The following is an 18,481-nucleotide window of genomic DNA, read 5'->3' on the forward strand; positions in this document are numbered from 1 at the left end:
CTAAAGATGTATGGTGTTGTAAATGAAGAATGCACATGTTAAATTGGGTGCATTTAACATAGTCCTACTATGTTTTACAGATTAAGAAATGAAAAGCCCTGGTTGGTCTATTCCAATTCAAATAAACATCAAAATGCTTTTCTGTGTGTTTTTAGTTTGTGGAGAAATAAATGTTTTGACTTTAAAATTTTGTTTTTTAAATAACACTTTAACCTAATAAAGTATGACAATGTATTGCATCTACTGTGTGTTGTCATTGAAACAATTGTCATTGTCATTGCACTCAGCTGACCACATTCACAGTATGCAGGCTGTATGATAGTCTACTTACTGCGCTGCACCCTAGTGTACAAATTCATGCACTACAAACATACCCTCTGAGCACACACAGCTTATTGTGTATTTATGGGTAGTAAATCATGCAAGGCAATGGCTGAGATACACTTCTTCTTTAAATAAACATGACATAGTGGAGGAGAATCCCCTTGGTGATGATGTGCCACATGTGATCACACACACACCTACAGAAATAAGGATAGTACATGGTAATACACTCAGGCTGTAGTATAAAACAAAGAAAACAGAAACATGTACACGTCATAACAATTCAAACCATAATTAATTCAACACAATTAATTCAAACTTGATCTTTCACTTTTTTCACAAATAATTAAAAATATGCATTTAATTTGATCACACTGTATATTCCTGTAATATCTCCACTCAAAGACAGCCGGACAGTCCAGAGTCACATGACCAATATGTGGCACTGTGATGTGGCTCCACCTACTAAGATTATTTCCGAAAAGCTCTGAGAAATGTTTGTCAAACTAAAACTTTAATCTGTAAGCTGAGACCCTCAGAGGCCCACAGTGGCCAGAGAGCTTTTTGGCAGCATGATGAGTTGAGAATTAATCACCACTGGTCCTCAATAATGTCAGAACTGATGCATTCAGTGTATAAAAGAAGCATGGCAATACTGTCCTCATTTTTCCATACTCTCCTGACTGTTTTGAAATGTAACAATCAGATTGCATCTTTGAGCAGATGGCTGTCTATACTCTCGTATCAGAAGTGCCCATCAGGGGGGCTGTTTAATTTGTTGTGACAGGTGGGGTTGGGGTCGGGGATCTGAGAAGGTCCTAAGGTCCTGTTAGCACTGTCAGTGGCTGCTATTAAAGCTTTGGTATCAATGTAAATCCACTTGCAACACTATCCAAGCTGCCTTCCAGATTAGCCCAGGTTTAAAGCTCTGCTAACACTGCAGGGGCAGACCTTCGCACGCAATCGTGTGTGCGTGCGTCAGTGCACGTCTGTGCCCATGTCAGTGCGCACACGGTAAATGTGTGTGTGTATGTGTGAGTGTGTGTGGCTAAATACAAATTTCAGAATAATGACCATGGAGCGAAATAGGGCTCAGTGAAAGCCATCTGGCAGGTGCAATAGTGTGGCTTTCATTGATTAAGATGTCTCTGTTAGCATCACCATGGGAGTTCGGGAGACATGCAGGGCTGTGACATGACAAGTCTGATTCTAATGGACATTCATAATTAATGGGATGGTCACTATAGGAAAGTACCACACTTACACTCATTTCATCTCTGTCACTGTCACTTAGTGCTTTGTGTCACTAAGCGATCCATGATTGCTCAGTGAGAAGCAAAGCTATTTGTCCAAACATAGTAATCTTGACTCATTTGCAGACAAATAAGCGCATGTTTGCAAGAAAACTATTAAAGGAAACATGGTCGAATATAAGTTGTTGGCCTAAATTTTGTCCAATCCTAACAATGGGTGGGGTCATTATAGGGGGTGGCTTCGCTCGCAGATGACCCTGGACTCAGAAAGCGGGAGGAGAGTTCACAGTCTGCTGCTGTTGTGCCATTGCAAAGCAGGAATGGTGTTGTCAGGATTTGTGGAGCCAGACCTTAATCCATGACAGCAGATAGATGTTAATGGACAACACCAGCTCAAGCAGTCCTTTTAGGTCAGGATGCATGTTCTGACCCTCGGGACCTGCGGGAAATACTCTGCAGACATATGGTTCATGTATGCATGCGTGCCTTCGGGTATGCAAAAACAATAGTGCAGTTTGAGCTGTTCATGTAGAAATGCTGCAACAATAACACACTGACCCTAAACTGTTTAATACCACAGCTGAACAGATTAGTGTGTTTTTTTTTGGGACAAGGAATAGATCTGGTTTGATCTCATGAGACCATGAACCTTAAATCAGGACAAAATTAGACAATGAACTTTGACGGCACAGAGCAAAACAGCCTGCAATGCTCAAAATCACTGGAAATTATGAGTACTGCAAAACAGAGAAGCATAACATGTTGAATGGGAAGTATCAGTGGTGTCAGTAAAGAATGATCCTCGGATACTGATCTGTAAAACTGAGATTCAGTAGTAAATATATGTACACAAAACACGGCATTAGATAACACTGAAAAGCAAATAAATATTTAAGTGGTTCATGTTTTATCTTATCCAAGTAGTATTAGGGTTTCAAAAGAAATAATACCATGCCTCTGCATCTGTACCACCATACCTGTAGCTTTGTGGCTTCAAATAACATTTTATTCAACTTCATTTGCTCACAAGTAATGCTACGTGATTACAAAGGAATTATGTTGTAATAACTTGTCAAAAACTAAAAAAAAGGCAAAGAAAAAATCTCACACATTTGAAAACAGACAAAAGATTTGATGAAGATTTGTGTCAAACAGGTTGGTTAGTCAACAAAGCAATGATCCATTAATTCTGATCAAACTTGTGTTGATCATGAGTATTAGAGCATTTCATCCCACACTATCCTACAGCAACATAACAGGTTGTGCAGTTCAATTTCAGTAGCCTCAAATGAGTATTTTGTGTTTTGCTTTTGACATATAATGAAGCCGCATCATCCAGTGGAGCCAAATACTACAAGATACACCTCCAACTCGTGCTTTGCTGTCACGTTTCCGTCGGTCCCTATATCAGGAGCTGTGTCAATCGGTTTGAGAGGGAAAATTTTGTGTTTGGACTCTGTGGGGATAATCTTTTGTTGACATTTGGATTTGGGTTTTTCAAAGGTTGTTTCATGGTCAGGACAAGGGTCAGATGGAGGTTGTCTTCCTCCTCCGCTCTCCTCAGTCGTTCCTTAATCTGCTCCATCCCACGTCTGCGGTTCTGTGTCTGTGTGAGAAGTACACAGAAAGACAGGGGGGTACAGAGAGATATAAAAAGGGCTACAGTGTTGTGTAACACCCAGGATGCTGGGAAACCCTGCAAGCAAATGAGTCACTTTTGCAAGAATGAATGTTGACAGTGGAATGCAAATGTGAAATCAGGCAGCAACTGTTTGTTTGGACATAGTTTGCACAAACAATTCACAGGAGTATGATAGTTGTGCATGTTGGCTATTGTTCTGTACTGTAGTTCTGCTTAAAAAAGTAGTACAGGTTGATGGATGTGTCAAAGCGCTGTCAGGTCTTCAGTCAGAAAAAGGCAAAGCAGAGAGGGACAAACTGAAGTGTAAAATACGAGGTCACTGTGCTCAGAGACAGAAGACCACAGGGCTCAGCTCAGTCCTCCAATCCCTGCTCCCCTCTAAATCACACAGAGCTAAGAGACCAGGCCTCACTTTGGCTCATTCACATTCATGTTCATGACCACCACCTTTCAAATTAAGCACACATACACACACACACACACACACACACACACACACACACACACACACACACACACACACACACACACAGCCAGAGGCCGATGGCCACAAAGTGAAAGTCATGGTGATGGCATCCAAGCTTTTGGAGAAGACTCTCAAAGAAACAAAAAAAGACTATATCTGGTAACCTGGGTAAGATGTGTCACCACTGGGAGAGAGTAAGTCATTTGTTTTGTATTTCATCCCAACCCAAAATTTTCCACTTGCACACCTGATGAAGCAAAGAGCCAACACACCATCACAATTCATAAAGTTAAAAATATTGTATTGCTTTTAACAGGTAAAGCAAACAGGAGGGATATGTTCATGTTTAGTAGAAGACAGTATGACACATTTTCTCCTGACCATTATGTTAAAAGGAACTGCTCCTGTTGAGACTCCTATTGGATTTAGTTTTGTGATAGTCTGCCCTCAGTTTCTCTGTTGAGGAATACAGTATGCATTGCTATTTGTGCTTTAGCAAAGCACAGGGCATGAAGATCGGAAAACTTTTAATCATTTCAGTGAAACTTTATCTCTATTGGGGATTCTCACATGAATCCGGTTTCTTTCGTCAGTCTGTTTTACCACACAGACGAGACCAGTTTCAACCTCTGAGGCCAAGACTGTCAATATCTCACCAGTTGGAGAGGTAGCTGAAAATCCATTTAGAAATAAATTTAACATCCTCCACAAAGGAAAAACAGAAGATGGTTGCTATTTTCTTATTCATTAAACAAACAATCTTCTGTCTGAGTCACTGTCTACCTCACTGATTTTGTGACTTCCATACACCCGTGATCTATGTCCACTGTTCCTCTGTTTCTCTGTTTCTGCAGCATGACTACTGTACTGACAGTTACAGACAATCTTATTAAATGTTATTCAATCCAATCAAAACCGTATGTGAGTGAAAACAATTGAGAGGAAATTGAATGAGTCACTCCATTTGCTGCCCACATGCCACAGCGATGTTAATACATCCCAAATGTATTTCTCTCTCCTCCAGTTTCTTACAGCTCACATATGACTGTACATCTGAGCACTCAATCTGCCACAGTCCTGGAGAGGAAAGCTTTCCTACACTGAGTGATGCTTTTCATTAAACTCTACAGGAACCCTGTCGCCTGCCTGTCGGGCCAGTCCATATCCAGGTCATCAATAATGATTTCAGCAACGCCAGTGTGTTGCTATTTGGTCATGTTTTGGGGATAGTCTGCTTTTCTGACTTTTGGTTCAAGTGGTTTGAATCAATCGTCATTTTGGATCAACACATTTTTCAGCTGTTCTTGCTCACATGGTGACAGTGGCTTCAACAAACAAAAACACAAATATCTGACTCGTCATCTGCTACTGAAAAACCTTCAAACCTTGATCAGAGGTTCCCAGATAACATGGACAATGGTGTATCTGCTAAACACTGATGTGCAGATTGATGTATGTGCCAAGTTTGACACTGGAAGGCTGTTTGCACATTCCTCTGCTGATATAGGAAATGTACATACGAGCAGGATTTTGTGACATCACATAGTTTGAAGGCAAAATGTGCAGCACTAACTAACACATTTAGATTCCATAGATGCATCCATAAATTCTGGATTTTTCAAGGAGAGAGATGGACCTTCAATAAATTGTAGCTAAAAAGAAATTTTGATGGAAAAACCATATCAGACACAGATTATTTTTCAAAGCAAGGTATTTAAATATGTCTTAAAACATGTCTGGTGGGGATAGATAAGTTGTTTCAGCTCCTAGACTAGGGCTTTAAACATATGGCTGCTAATTGACTACACAGCTACAACCCTGGAGGTATTAAAGCAAGTCTATTAACACTGTGGTTACAAGTGGCAAATCCAACATGATGGTAATGCTATAATAAATTGTGGCACAAGTAGAGAGGAGTCAACAAGCCAGCAAAGTTACTCAGTGTAATCCATCTTACAATTGCAAACATTTGCAGTCATAAGCCACAATAAACCACTGGTCATACCAGACCAAGTCTGGCTGGTGCAGCAAAACCACTGAGTGCGCAGAAATGAATAAGACCGGGTTTTATTGTAGGTGGATGAAAGTTTTCATTTGCCAGAGAACAACATAATATGTCTTCTTTTAAAAGTTACATAGTCTCACTTAAATGTGACTACTACAGCTGATGAGGAGACGTCGGTCTGAACAAACACATCACAGAGCAGGGTCTGTAGTGCACACTACAGCAGGACTGTACCATGCTGACAATTTATTGCATCAGCAGCAGGTCACTGCCATCTTGTGGAAGAAAGATGGTTTTACATCATAGTTTTATTTGTTTGTACAGTTTTTACACAGGCAAAGCTGGACCTGAAACAAGCTTTCCAACTGTTCAACACGAGCACCAATAAAAACAGTTTGTATTTTTCAGTTTGTTTATTTCATTTTGCAGCATTTAATTTTAGACACACACTTTATTTCTGTGTTTCATGATTCATCATCCAGAGTCCTTTTTAAAAGCGCACAGTGTGTTTATTCGTGTTTCCCCCGACAGACTACATGACTAAACAGGATATGATGTCATCTAATATTTAACTGACCCATCCTGAACACTGCGACAGCACATGATTTGGATTTAAGACATGGAATATACTGTAGGTACCTGATATTTAGGGATGATATAGCACTCCGTCTGTCTGAACGTGGACCAAACGTTTAATGGTGGAGCCAGATGCAGGCTCAGTGGAAACTATTGCTCAATGCACCTCTTTCAAACTAAATTTATACCAGTCATAAAACGCTCCCAAAAAATATTTTCTTGCCAATACCTTTTCATCTCAAGTCCAACAAGGTCTGAAGTAGTAGAAAAAACATTTACTTATTGCATCATCATAACAGCAGAGCCTTGACTGAAAATTATCTGTTTACATAGTGGTCCGTAAATTCAAGACGTAAACACACTAGTAAAAGCAGTCCAATAGACTGGATGACTACAAAACAGCTTGGCTAATGTCCCTTTCTCTTTTTCCATTTGCTTTCCTCACCAGTGCACCTTTTTAGTCATTTCAATAGCTCTCAAGTCTCAGTCACATTATTATTAGCTAATACCTGTTTTATCTTATTGTGAAATTCATAATCTCTCTCTTCTTTTCTCCTGATTTAATTTACCACTTTTACAATACATATGCTGGGTATCTCACATTTGTTCAGATAAAATAATGGGCTCACACTCATTCTCCCTTGGCTGTGTAGTTGATCTTCTTGTCTTTCTCTACATGTGGCAACCGCCTCACTATGGCAAAAAATATGATTAGCCACACATCACGTTTTTTGTCAAACTACAGCAGGGTGCTGGACAGCTAGGCCTATGTCTCATCTCCCCTGCTTTAGGATCCACAAGAGGAACATTTTAAGGCAGTTTGTTCCTGGAAGGTCCTATTAAGGCAGATTATCAGGGCCTGCTTTGTTTTGTTGCAGCATCCTCTAGTGGTCTGGGACACTGGCGTCCAGGAAACTCCATATGATTTGTTCCTTGGATAGGGGTCACCAGCTTTTACTCTCATTCTAAGTACCTTTGGTGAACTTCCTGATGGGCGCCAGGTCTACCGGTTACCTCTTGTTGGAGGTACGAACCTGGTGTCTCATCCAACCTGTTGGAGCTGGTGAAGACAGGTGGAAAGAGAGAAACAGATAAAGATGTAGAAAGACAGATTATGATGCTGTCTTTGCATGTGTTTGCTTCAGAATCTATAGCTCTGTTTAAACATTTGACACTCACAGCGTGGTTCACCTGCTTGTCTTGGATTACTGGCACTGCTACCAAAGGAAGACTGAAAGTTATGGATGGTCTCTTGAAGAATCTGCCTTTCTCGTCCCTGATGACGGCAAATGAAGATTGTTACACACCAGACAAAGATAATGCTCTTGCTGTACCTTTAAATACTGTGTCAATCTATTATGTGTCCACCTACATTTCTTTTCCATCCTTAGTACCTAAAGTAATTCTACCTAACAGTGCTGGCTCATATTGAACATAATGTTGGGTTATACTGTGGAAAAACTGAAGTGGAAAGACTATAAATCAAGCCCAGAGAGCACTGGAAACACACTACTGGAAGTAAAGATGTAAGGCATAACCATATAGTGTATGCTGAACTAAATGCACCTTTCCAGCATTAAGCTCTGATATGGCCGCCAAGATCTGTTGTCTAGGTCCATCTGTTTTGATTCCCAGCTCCTTCAGGTCTCCATCTGTTAGAGTCAGGAATGCCTCCATGTCCACCTAGAGGAAGGGGAAGAGGGGAAGGAGAAACACTGATTAAAAGGTCATATGAAACATGTGCGATATATTAAATATACACAATTTTCTGGGTTTAATACAGTATAAGTACAGAACTGTCCAGGGACTGCAGTTCAGTTACGTAGTCTTGGAAAAACACTTTCCTTCACATTGACAACTAATAAATCAAATTTATTAAAACAAAGGAGGAAAACAGACTTCATAGTTGAAGGAAAATGTTTTGGACAAAAAAGAAAGAGTACCTCCTGTTCCTCAAATATGGGCTGGTACTTCTCCAGGGACAGTTTCTTCAAGATACTAGACAGCTCATCTGAAAACATAAAGACAAAATAGCATACAGTATGATCTGAAGCAAGGGATATAACTTGGCAAATGAGGTGAGTAGTTATGGTTTATGTGGATATCACATGTGTTGGTTAAATTACATCCAGTGCCCATTGTGTAGGTTTGTGTGGTAGAACTGGGCCATGAGGCTGAAATGAATGCATCTCAGCATTTTGTCTTTTAAACATAGCAAAAGTGTAGATATAAAAATAGAAATGAATGACGTTACAAGAGGGTTTCTTACAATGAGAAAAATAATGTTGACAATGTTGCATTAAAAGTCAACTAAGTTAGACTATATCTGTCATTGATGCAATTAATAAATGACAAACACTTGAAATCATCAAAGAAAGCTGATCACCAATATCTATTGTTGTCCCTAATATGGCATTTTGAAGTATAATTTCAGAGTAAACCTGAATACAATGTGACATTACCTTCATCAGTGATGGTCCCACTGCTGGAGCCTCCACTGCTCTTGGAGCGAGGATGAGAAGAGGCTGAGGACAGAGAGTCTCCCGGCCCAGTAGGAGGCTTAGGCGTTGGGGAAGGAGATGGGGTCAGAGTGGGTGAAGTGCTCTTGGAGGTGGAGGAATTCCCTGACTGTGGCCTCTTCTTCAACTCCATCTTCTACAAAGTAATAAAGGTGGACAGTAGCACAACTTCACTGACATGATAGGAGTCACCTCTTCAACTTTGGCTGTTTTACTCAGATATCGCAGTGATTTCAGAGAGGAAACATGGCACAGACCCTTCTTGAGTGGATATCGGAGGCGACCAGGCTTGGGTGGGAGTGGATGTCAGGGAGGCTGATATCAGGCAGCGGCAGGCTGGGTGCTGAGGCTGGCAGTGGGGGTTGGCTCTGTGTTGGGCTGTGCTGTTTCTCTGGAGCTTGGACCTTCACATCTATCAGACCTGCTGCCCTTTTCCTTTGAGCTGCTATCTGGGAGAGGACACTGTCTGCACTCCCCCCTAGTGGAGGGATGGAATAGAGAGTGTTTTATTGTAGATACTGTATGATACATATGCTTTCTGATAATCTGGTTGTGTTGTGCAGTTTGGCGATGCGTTTGTGTGAACCTGAACGGTTGTGAGAGTCCCGGTTGAGCCCTGCCACTCCATTGGAGCCACCAGAGGAGTGGGGGGAGTGATAGTGACCGGAGTTGGAGGGAGAGGAGGATGAGGGCCCCTTAGGGATGCTGGGAAATTTAATGGACCTGCTGACCACACGACTGATAGACGTCTGATAAATAAAGGAGAGAAGAGAGGATAACAAAAGACCCATGAATGATGACAAACATGCAGACTGTTAGAGAGGGGTTTTACCAACTCCACCCCTGAGCACTAACTTTCTCCTCCTCACACTCACAATATCTGAATTTCCACTGCTGTTTAGCTTCCTTTGGGGTGGCATGGGCAGGCGGGGCGCTTCGCTCTTTCCCTCCCTGAGGAGGCGCGAACGGTCCGAGTTCCACGGCTCAAAGTTGGACGGAGGCAGGAAGGGAGGGATCACTGCTTTCAGCTTGTCATTGGGCAGCCGGGTCAAGGGCGCACCGCTTCTCAGCTACAGCAGATGGAAAACACAGCAGAGGAACAACACTACCACTTATTATAGTAACAATAATCCTTATTTATACAACACTCATTAATAAAAAATAAATACTGTATAAAAGTGCAAACCCTAACTCTAAACGCCATACATAAGTATGTGGTACTCATATAGTGGCCCCAAAAAGTATTCGGTTTTCAATAAGATGAAGTGAAGGGGTCTGAATATTTTCTTAATCACTGTGAAACTGACGACTGTGACATAAACATCATAAAAACTGTTAGAAAGTTAACAAACTTGGCTATATACTACTTAAACTGATTTTTTTCAGAGGTCTTTGAGGTAAATTATTATAATCAGAAAACTGCCCGAAGCTGATAAAATGTACAATAAAATGTTCTTTAAACCAAAGATTCCTACCATTGTGGTTATTAGGAAGTCCTCCTTTTCTGAGGATGCCCTACAAAGACCTGGAACAAAGGAAGTACAGTACATTTACATATTCCCTCTTCTACATCATACAACATACATGTGCAACTCATACATACATGTACAAAATTCCATTTACGCTAAAGTTATTCATGGCAGTTTTACAGATCACTGTGGCTCACCGGTATCTTTGCTCTTGACAGCCCATGCAGCGCTAACATCATTCCCTCCCAGGGCAGGAGATGGTGCCAGCGTCCCGTTAGATACAGCACCAGGCTTCCTATTTGCCTTCATTGTGGCATCCAGTGAAGTTTCAGCATCATCAGGGAATGGAGCCAGGCGATTGGACGAGAGGCCATGCCTCAGAGTGTGAGTCAACTTAAGCCGCCGGAACCGATTTGACATCCTACTCCACCAGGACTGGAAGAGGATGCAGTCAAACATGTGTGTGCGTGTGCTTCAGAGATATGGTAGTTGACGTTTTGAGTGCACAGTCATTATTAAATCATTGATAAAAATTAATTATTTTAATATTACAGTTTAATTAAATAATATATAAATAATTGAACAATAGTACAGGTTTTAATTCATACAGACAACGTTAAGAAAACATACTTTTACACAGAATATTAGCGTTACAGGACTTCACTTGGTCTTTACCTTGAGGCCTCCCTTGTCATCAGGTGGCACAGGGACATTGTTGAGGGACTGTCGACTTTTGGAGCGAGTCATTAAGGCTCTGCCGCGGTGTTTTGACTTCTCCTTATCTACTTGCATACACACTGATGCTAACAGACGCACCAACTCAGTGTCTGAAAAAATCGAAACAGAGAAAATAAATAAATGAGCAATCAGTGAGTGAAAGGATGAGCGACCATCATGGAAACTACACAACAGAGACTGTGTCACATGCTAACGTCCACGTGTGGAGATGAGATAAAAGCTTAATTAGTCATAATTTCATCAGGAAATCATTTCAGCTTTCTAGCTCTCTTCGTTGAATAATTCTGTGTTAACAGAATCTTTTCATTTTCATTTCAGCTTCAATTATTATTTATTGTAACCAGAATAGTTTATATATATTTTGGAAAAATATGCTTCTGAATTATATAACTGAATTATTTAAGTACCTGTACCTTGGGCAAAGTCAGGTACATACAGACTAAAAGACAAATATCTGCCATCCTTCTTTTCAAGAATGTATTACTATTTTAAATACCTGGTGGATACTTCTGCTGTCTATTACAACACATTAAGAAGGGTTTGTTTTTTCAGTCTGAGCACATTCTCCCAAAGTGCTGCAGAACAGAGCGATGATAGTGTGGGTACCTGGGTCATTCAGCAGCATAACCAAATCAAAGGCTGTGTATCCATTCTTAGCTCGAAGGTTGACATCCGCCCCTTGACTCAGCAGGTACTTGACAATGTCTTTATTACTGAAGGAAGGGAAACAGAAAAAAAGATATGTGCTGTTTGTACATCGCACGATCAAATGATTTTATTCCCATCAAAATCACTTTTTTTAATGATCTGAAATGAAATGACAGACGAAATCAACAATTTAACTATATTCATTTGAATATGGAAACAACAAACTCCATATAAAAAAAATGGAATACCACTATTGTCTCTCATGTAACCCATCTTACCCGTGATAGGTGGCCTGCATTAGTGCAGTCCACCCATGGACGCCATCTTGTTTGTCTATGTCGGCATTCTTCTCCACCATCAGCTGCACCACCTCTAACTGACCGCTCACTGCTGCCATCATCAGAGGTGATGCTCCCTCCTGGTTGGATGAATTCACCTGAGTGGGATCCTCCTCCAAGATCTCTTTAACTAGCTGGGAATTCCCTGAGTCGGCATAAAACACACACATGGATACATAACTATGCAAATATATGGACGTGACTGTGTTTATTTGTTAGTGATCTCACCTGGTAGTCTCACAACCAACATGCTATTTATGTGTAATTTTGCTTTTTCAGTAAGAATCTAATTTAACTTACCCAATTTGAGGGCACTGAACACATCTGGTCTTCTTCTCTCATCGTCTGTGAAGAAATGAGTGAGACTGAGAACAGAAGAGAGCTCTGACTCTAAATCAACAATCCTACTTGGCCAGACTTCACATAGCTCAGCACCATTAAAAACTAATGGAGGAACGTGAGAAAAGTAGACACATAAAAACACTCTGCTGTAACTGGAACATCTTGTATACTGAAATTCAGACAGTCTCATGAAAAATTGCAGTAATATTCTTTTTGTTCATTTGCTGACAAATTGACGACACATCACTGCATAAAGAGATCAGAGACTGATTTATCTTGACAAACTGATAGATTAAGGATCAAAACATAGAGGCACAAGTGAGCATGAATGCCACAGGCAGAGTTTGATCCTGCAGGTAAACTGGCTTAAATCCTGAACCTCTGGTGCAAAGAGCTATTAAACATCAAAGAGGCTGAGAGCCGCCCCCGTTGGTTTCACTCTCACATGAGTGTCAACTGCAATACAAACACATCTAGATCCTTGTTGTGGCGACAGACACAGATGCAATAAGAGGTACAGACAACACTTCCTGTGAAACTGTTAAAACATTTTAAAAAACATATTCTTCATCAAAACAAACGCCAAGAATACAACCTGTCTCTTATACACATCTACCTGCAGCTGTTATTGTTGTTGCCATTGGAGACTGCCTCTGCAGCCACAGCCAGATGATCATAGTCATCAACATAAGCCCCACTCTCCAGGAGTAGTTTGACTACATGAGTGTGTCCCCCACGGGCCGCCATTGTCAGGACACTTGCACCCAGCCTGTTCCGTCCATTAATCTCTGCCCCGTTCTCCAGCAAGATGTGGGCAACGGTCAGGTGACCAAACCTGGGTGGAAGATGGAGACACAGAGGATGAGAAAGGCAGTGGAACTCAAATATCTAATTTCCTCAGCTGAACACAGTTGATCAAAAATGTTATATTTTCATTAGGGTGCTACTCCTCTTTCAGCGGAGTCAACTCTCACATGGTTGAGAAAGTGCATCACTGCCACAGCAGGTCCATTACTGTACACACTGCTTGTGCACACTGAAGGTACACTAAGCAATTTGACATCAGACACTGAAAACACAGGCAAGCAAGCTGAACTCAGGTGAACAGGTGATTTGTCAAAGTTTCATGACACTGACACTTATAATATTTTCATTAAATGAATATTCATATACATTTTGTTGAAACTAAGAAATTATTTCATACATAACAATAAACACAATAATACATACATGATGCTTCACCAAACCCTATGCCTGAATCTGGCCACTACTTATCAAATGTTCATTTAACAGGCAAGACTCTTACACACACATAGTTCGATACAAATTCAACATACATTTGCTTTACAAGAAAAAAGCATTTTAGATTTGTCTCATTGTGGCCACTGTCACAATACTGAAGAAGAAAAGGTTTGTGTGTGGAAAAAATATATTATATAATTCATCACTAAAGTTTGTTATTGTTGAACGAATTAAAGAGTGGCACAGTGTTGTGAAGTGATTCATCATTGACAGCATGGCGCTATAAATGAAATTGCCAGATTTTTTAATGGAGTTTTGTCTGACACTCTCTTGATACTTTGAACATAGTGCAAAGAGTTGCAGCCCGCAGCCCCACCTAGCAGCCTGCATCAGCGGGGTCCAACCGTAGTTGTTGCGGCTGTCCACCGAGGCTCCCTTTCGGAGCAAAAACCGGACCAGGTTCTCGTGACCGCTGGCAGAGGCGAACTGCAGGGCGGTGTTCCCCTCCTCGTCGGTGCAGTCCACCGGTACCAGAGACAATATGTCCGCGGCGTTGCACTCCGACCCTGCTTCTGACCGCAGTCTGCTCTGCCGCCCGGACTCTTTCGGGGCTCCGGGCTCCAGGATCCCCCGGGCCGTCTCATAGTCGCCCTCATCGCAGGCACGGAAAAGCAGCAGAGAATCAGCGGGGACACCAAAATTCATTTCTTCATTTAAAGCCTTATTCCGCCTCCATTAAACTCCCGTTTGTTTAATCGACGGTAACGGTCCGAAAGTTCCCCTGTCACTTGGCGGCGGCCCGTGTTTCGAAATCATGACGCACAGTGAAATAAAGTTTAGTCTCCAGGTCGAGGACTGTCCTCCTTCCTCCCAGACAATGCAACCATCCTCTCATCTCCAATCATAAACTTTGACAAAACTTGTTTCCTCAAAACAACTTTCTGGCAACCGGCCGCATCACCACTGCCCCGGTTCCGTTACTTGTTGAGAAATTCACCCAAAGATCTACTACAACACAGAGCACAACTTCCGCTTTTATCTTTCATAAGAAAAGCCTCAACGTTTATGCCCATGTGATGGACGTTTCAGTTATTTACTCATGAGTCCCTCAGTTAGCAGGACTTATCTAATGAGTGAAGTTCCTACGGTCTGTCTCTACATTTTCCCTGTCGAAATCAAGCAAATTTTAATACGAAAAGTGTCAAATATGACTCACTTTCAACAAACACGCCACTTTATAAAATGACACATCTTGCAACAACTTTGTGGCAGACGTTCAGTTACCCTAAATACTACCTTTGGGAGTGATGTGTCAACCTTCATTTACTTACATAGTGTGGACAGAATAGTAGTGTATATAACAGTGATTATTCAATTACTAAATATTTTGGTTATTGGCCACACGCATTATGGTTTTTACCTCCTTTTTTTTGGTTCTTTTTTGAGTTTTAGGTAGTTCAAGTCGAGATTCTTTATTAAAACTACTATTATTTAAAAACTACAATTCAAAAGGCTAAAGTTAGCAAAAGTTAGCTTTCAGATTTTGCTAAATATTTTATCAGTGTTACTATTACAAGCACTTTTGTGTTTTGTTTGTCAGGTTTGTGCTATTATACACAAAATTATACAATCAAATAAATGAAGAAATAAAATAGATAAAATTATTTGTACCATTAAATGCCTAAGACTTCACTTTCTTCAATGGTCGATGGTCACCAGAAATACAGATTTTAATTCCTGTTTTCACTTTTCTTACATTTAATTTATTTTTATTTTTGAAAGGTTTTAAGGGATGTATTCGTATATAAGTAATATGTTTAACTTAACTAGATAATAGTGGAATTGACAGTAGTCTTTATTGCCCTCCAGTGGTCATCGTGAGGAACTACATATAGTCTGTACATGGAATTAAAACAAAGTGTGGCCACCGCTGGGTGCCGCTGTGGTCCCAGACTAAGTCTAAAACACTAAAGAAGAAGTACCAGGAGCCCGGATGAGTGGTACTTAATGAAGCCCAGGCCTCTGCTCGCCCTTTTCCCGAAGAGCTAACCACGCTGGTGGAGACCGTTCCTGGCTCACCGCTGTTCGTCTGAATTTCTTCCGAATAAGTCGGTCAGGAATAATTAAAATGGTATGTGCTGTTTGGACATAGCTGTGGCTGTGATTTACGATGTTTTTTTTCTGATGAAATGGAATTTATATCGTCGAATCTCACATAATTCTACGGATTGTTTTAGCTAACGTAAGCACCGATGGCTTCTGTCGTTCAAGTAACCGTCCCGCTAAAAACCGTACACAAAACGGACTCTTAAGCAGTACTACGTTTGTTACGGTTAAAAGTTAACACCCTACATCAGTATCTCAACCGAATCTTTAGGGCAGTTCTTAATACTATAATTATTGCCCGGCTTGTTTAACCGCGCACTACCGGTATTTCCTTGAAGTATAAACCTCCGATGAAGTGTCTTGCTCTCACGATTGTGTCTCACAATCGGTGACGCTATTGTACAAGTGAGTGCAGAAAGTAAGTGTTTCTGATCATTTAATAATAAGGATGCGGTCACAGATATTCGATTGGAAGGTTTGTTTGACAGGATAAATTTGTCGGTTAGCTCAGACAGAAATGGAGCCTGTCGTGTTTAGTCAAACCGATGCTAGTTCGATGAAAGACAGTTGAGCAACATTAGCTGGATCATATCCCGTGTATGTGGTAACTTTGAAGTGTGAAGTGGACAAACTGATGTGGGAGTTTATCCATGATGCACACAATAAAGCAACCTTTTGTGTTAGCATTGTTGCTTGTAATATTTGCTGCTCCACGTGCTGGTTAGCAGGTGCTGCGTTTAGGTGCTCCACGTAAATCTCCATCTCAACAGTAACCTGGGTTTTCAGGGTTGTAAACAAAGGAGTAACTAAACACGATTCTATCATTAGTTTACCTATTTTTTTTTGGTGGATTTAAAATGGCAAACTGTAAATTTTTAAATGACTGTCATAACATTAGGAGATGCTGAAGGCATTCAGGTCTGCTCAATGCGCATGTTGAGTACCGATTCTGCATAACTCTTGTCACTATATTATCGATGACTGGTCCAGTGTTTTAATAACTCCTGTTTCTACACATGCAGGCTTTCAAGGATACTGGTAAGGCCCCTGTGGAGGCTGAGGTTGCCATTCACCGCATCCGCATCACCCTCACAAGCCGCAACGTCAAATCTCTGGAGAAGGGTAACTAAGATTAAAAAAATTAATCATTTTGAGAATGTAACATAGACCTGAGCAATGAGGATAAAATTTTCATCATGATAAACCTTGATGACTTTATACGCTATTCTGAGCCATGGTTTTAAAAGCATCATGAAGTGATTGATGTTTTTTCGAGTCTTAAGTTTTATTCTATCATCCCCAGTCTGCGCAGACCTGATCCGTGGCGCTAAGGAGAAGAACCTGAAGGTGAAGGGGCCTGTCCGCATGCCAACCAAGGTACTGAAGTACATGGGCTAGATAAACATTGTGTTTAGTGTATGTGTATAACACATTGGTCTGTTTTTAAAATAGATCAAGTCTGTCATCTTCCCTGTGTTATGTTTTATTTGCGCCATTAAAGCAGATACTGTTAAGACAGTCATTGGACAAAACTAGTACAGGCATTCATCAAGACATGTTGGCTGTTAAACATAGAAGACTTCTAATTAATCATTGAATGTCTGTGTTACACACAGAAGTTTAAACTTTATTTACCTGCCCCTCATGTTGCTCTTCATCCTTTGTTGCCACTGACAAATTACAACAAATCAGATGTAGCAAATATATGCTACAACTCATGAAGGTGCTAAATGCAGCTTTGCACACTTTCTGCTTTTAAAAAAAAAAAAAAAAGTTTATTTGCAGGCTTTTAACAAGGCATAAAGGGAAGAATTTGCAAGTTGAAATAAGCTAAATTTTCATTAACAATTGTGACTGGTTTAAAAAATAAAAAAATTCCAGTAACTCAGAACTTTATTCAGTTTTGAAATGATGGCACTACCACCAATTTAGACAAGGTGTTCTGGATTCTTGTTTTCATTTTGATAAAACTAAATTTTGGTTTCTCTGCCTTGTTCCAGACTCTGCGTATCACCACCAGGAAGACTCCCTGTGGTGAGGGATCCAAAACCTGGGATCGCTTCCAGATGAGGATCCACAAGCGCCTGATCGATCTGCACAGCCCGTCTGAAATTGTCAAGCAGATCACCTCCATCAGCATCGAACCTGGTGTTGAGGTTGAAGTTACCATCGCAGACGCATAAACAATGCAGATGATTTAATAAAGAAACAAAAAGGAAACTGATGTCTTATTTTGTCTGTTGATGTGTGAAATATTGTGACAGCAGAAATGGCTGAAATGTTCGCAAAAGGGAGTGTGTGGGATGGGGATGTATTTCACTATGAAACAGGTATGACACTTAGACTTGGTAAATTTGCAGCGGAAGGAACATGGAAAAGTTTGGAAGTGCTTTACTTCATTGTGATTCTGATTAGTTGATTAGTCAGCTAGTGATCTTAGAGGCTTCATTTTAATTCAGTGTGAAGTCCCTCACAATGATAACTAGCAGGTTGCCTTCAGTGACCCAAGATATCCAAACCTGCCTTATAGTTTTCCAGAATGGATCACTGCTCAGGAGACTGTCCAGTTCACCCACCATTTAAAATTGTCCACTAGAACACCTCCAAAATGCTGATCAGATGGTATTTGTGTGGAATTAAGCTTTTATGGTTTAAAAGGTGCAGTCTGTATAACTCCAGGTACAAAGGATTTTGTCCTGAATTAATACTTGAAGGCTGTCCAGTTCATGATGCTGTAAACACTCAGAGAAAATATATTTATCCTCTGCACATCAGCTCTCAGAAGAATCTGGTTCCCACAATCTTTTTCCTTT

General features: G+C 40.7%; 2 protein-coding genes and 1 non-coding gene across 3 annotated transcripts; 2 read left to right on the forward strand and 1 right to left on the reverse strand.

The window, feature by feature from the left end:
* Positions 1 to 5,896: 5,896 nt before the first annotated feature.
* Positions 5,897 to 14,581, reverse strand: anks6 (ankyrin repeat and sterile alpha motif domain containing 6). Its single transcript, XM_087171252.1, has 16 exons — positions 13,939 to 14,581; positions 12,937 to 13,155; positions 12,279 to 12,532; positions 11,919 to 12,123; positions 11,599 to 11,705; positions 10,930 to 11,081; positions 10,452 to 10,689; positions 10,261 to 10,310; positions 9,661 to 9,855; positions 9,372 to 9,534; positions 9,043 to 9,263; positions 8,729 to 8,921; positions 8,210 to 8,277; positions 7,833 to 7,949; positions 7,446 to 7,542; positions 5,897 to 7,326 (listed from the first exon to the last, which is right to left on the reverse strand). The coding sequence occupies exons 1-16, from the start codon at positions 14,265 to 14,267 to the stop codon at positions 7,277 to 7,279; spliced, it is 2,658 nt and encodes an 885-aa protein (XP_087027378.1). The 5' UTR covers positions 14,268 to 14,581; the 3' UTR covers positions 5,897 to 7,276.
* Positions 14,582 to 15,534: 953 nt separating this feature from the next.
* rps20 (ribosomal protein S20) lies at positions 15,535 to 17,888 on the forward strand. Its single transcript, XM_023398557.2, has 4 exons — positions 15,535 to 15,693; positions 16,691 to 16,790; positions 16,972 to 17,045; positions 17,669 to 17,888. The coding sequence occupies exons 1-4, from the start codon at positions 15,691 to 15,693 to the stop codon at positions 17,849 to 17,851; spliced, it is 360 nt and encodes a 119-aa protein (XP_023254325.1). The 5' UTR covers positions 15,535 to 15,690; the 3' UTR covers positions 17,852 to 17,888.
* LOC111648843 (small nucleolar RNA U54) lies at positions 16,839 to 16,906 on the forward strand. Its single transcript, XR_002760218.1, has one exon. It is a non-coding gene; the product is annotated as a small nucleolar RNA U54 (small nucleolar RNA).
* Positions 17,889 to 18,481: the final 593 nt, after the last annotated feature.

This window comes from Seriola lalandi, unplaced genomic scaffold (genome assembly GCF_002814215.2).
Source record: "Seriola lalandi dorsalis isolate HSWRI2012SDOR001 ecotype SW California unplaced genomic scaffold, Sedor1 jcf7180002049658, whole genome shotgun sequence".
Taxonomy (NCBI): domain Eukaryota; kingdom Metazoa; phylum Chordata; class Actinopteri; order Carangiformes; family Carangidae; genus Seriola; species Seriola lalandi.

Excerpts from the sequence above, each read along its gene's own strand:
- anks6 (XM_087171252.1), bottom strand. The coding sequence starts at position 14,267 with ATGAATTTTGGTGTCCCCGCTGATTCTCTGCTGCTTTTCCGTGCCTGC. Across the intron at positions 11,706-11,918 it reads ATGCAGGCCACCTATCACGG|TAATAAAGACATTGTCAAGT; the intron begins GTAAGATGGGTT and ends CCCTTCCTTCAG. Across the intron at positions 7,543-7,832 it reads CAGAGCTTAATGCTGGAAAG|GGACGAGAAAGGCAGATTCT; the intron begins GTGCATTTAGTT and ends TGCCGTCATCAG.
- rps20 (XM_023398557.2), top strand. Across the intron at positions 16,791-16,971 it reads CGTCAAATCTCTGGAGAAGG|TCTGCGCAGACCTGATCCGT; the intron begins GTAACTAAGATT and ends TATCATCCCCAG. Across the intron at positions 17,046-17,668 it reads CTGTCCGCATGCCAACCAAG|ACTCTGCGTATCACCACCAG; the intron begins GTACTGAAGTAC and ends GCCTTGTTCCAG.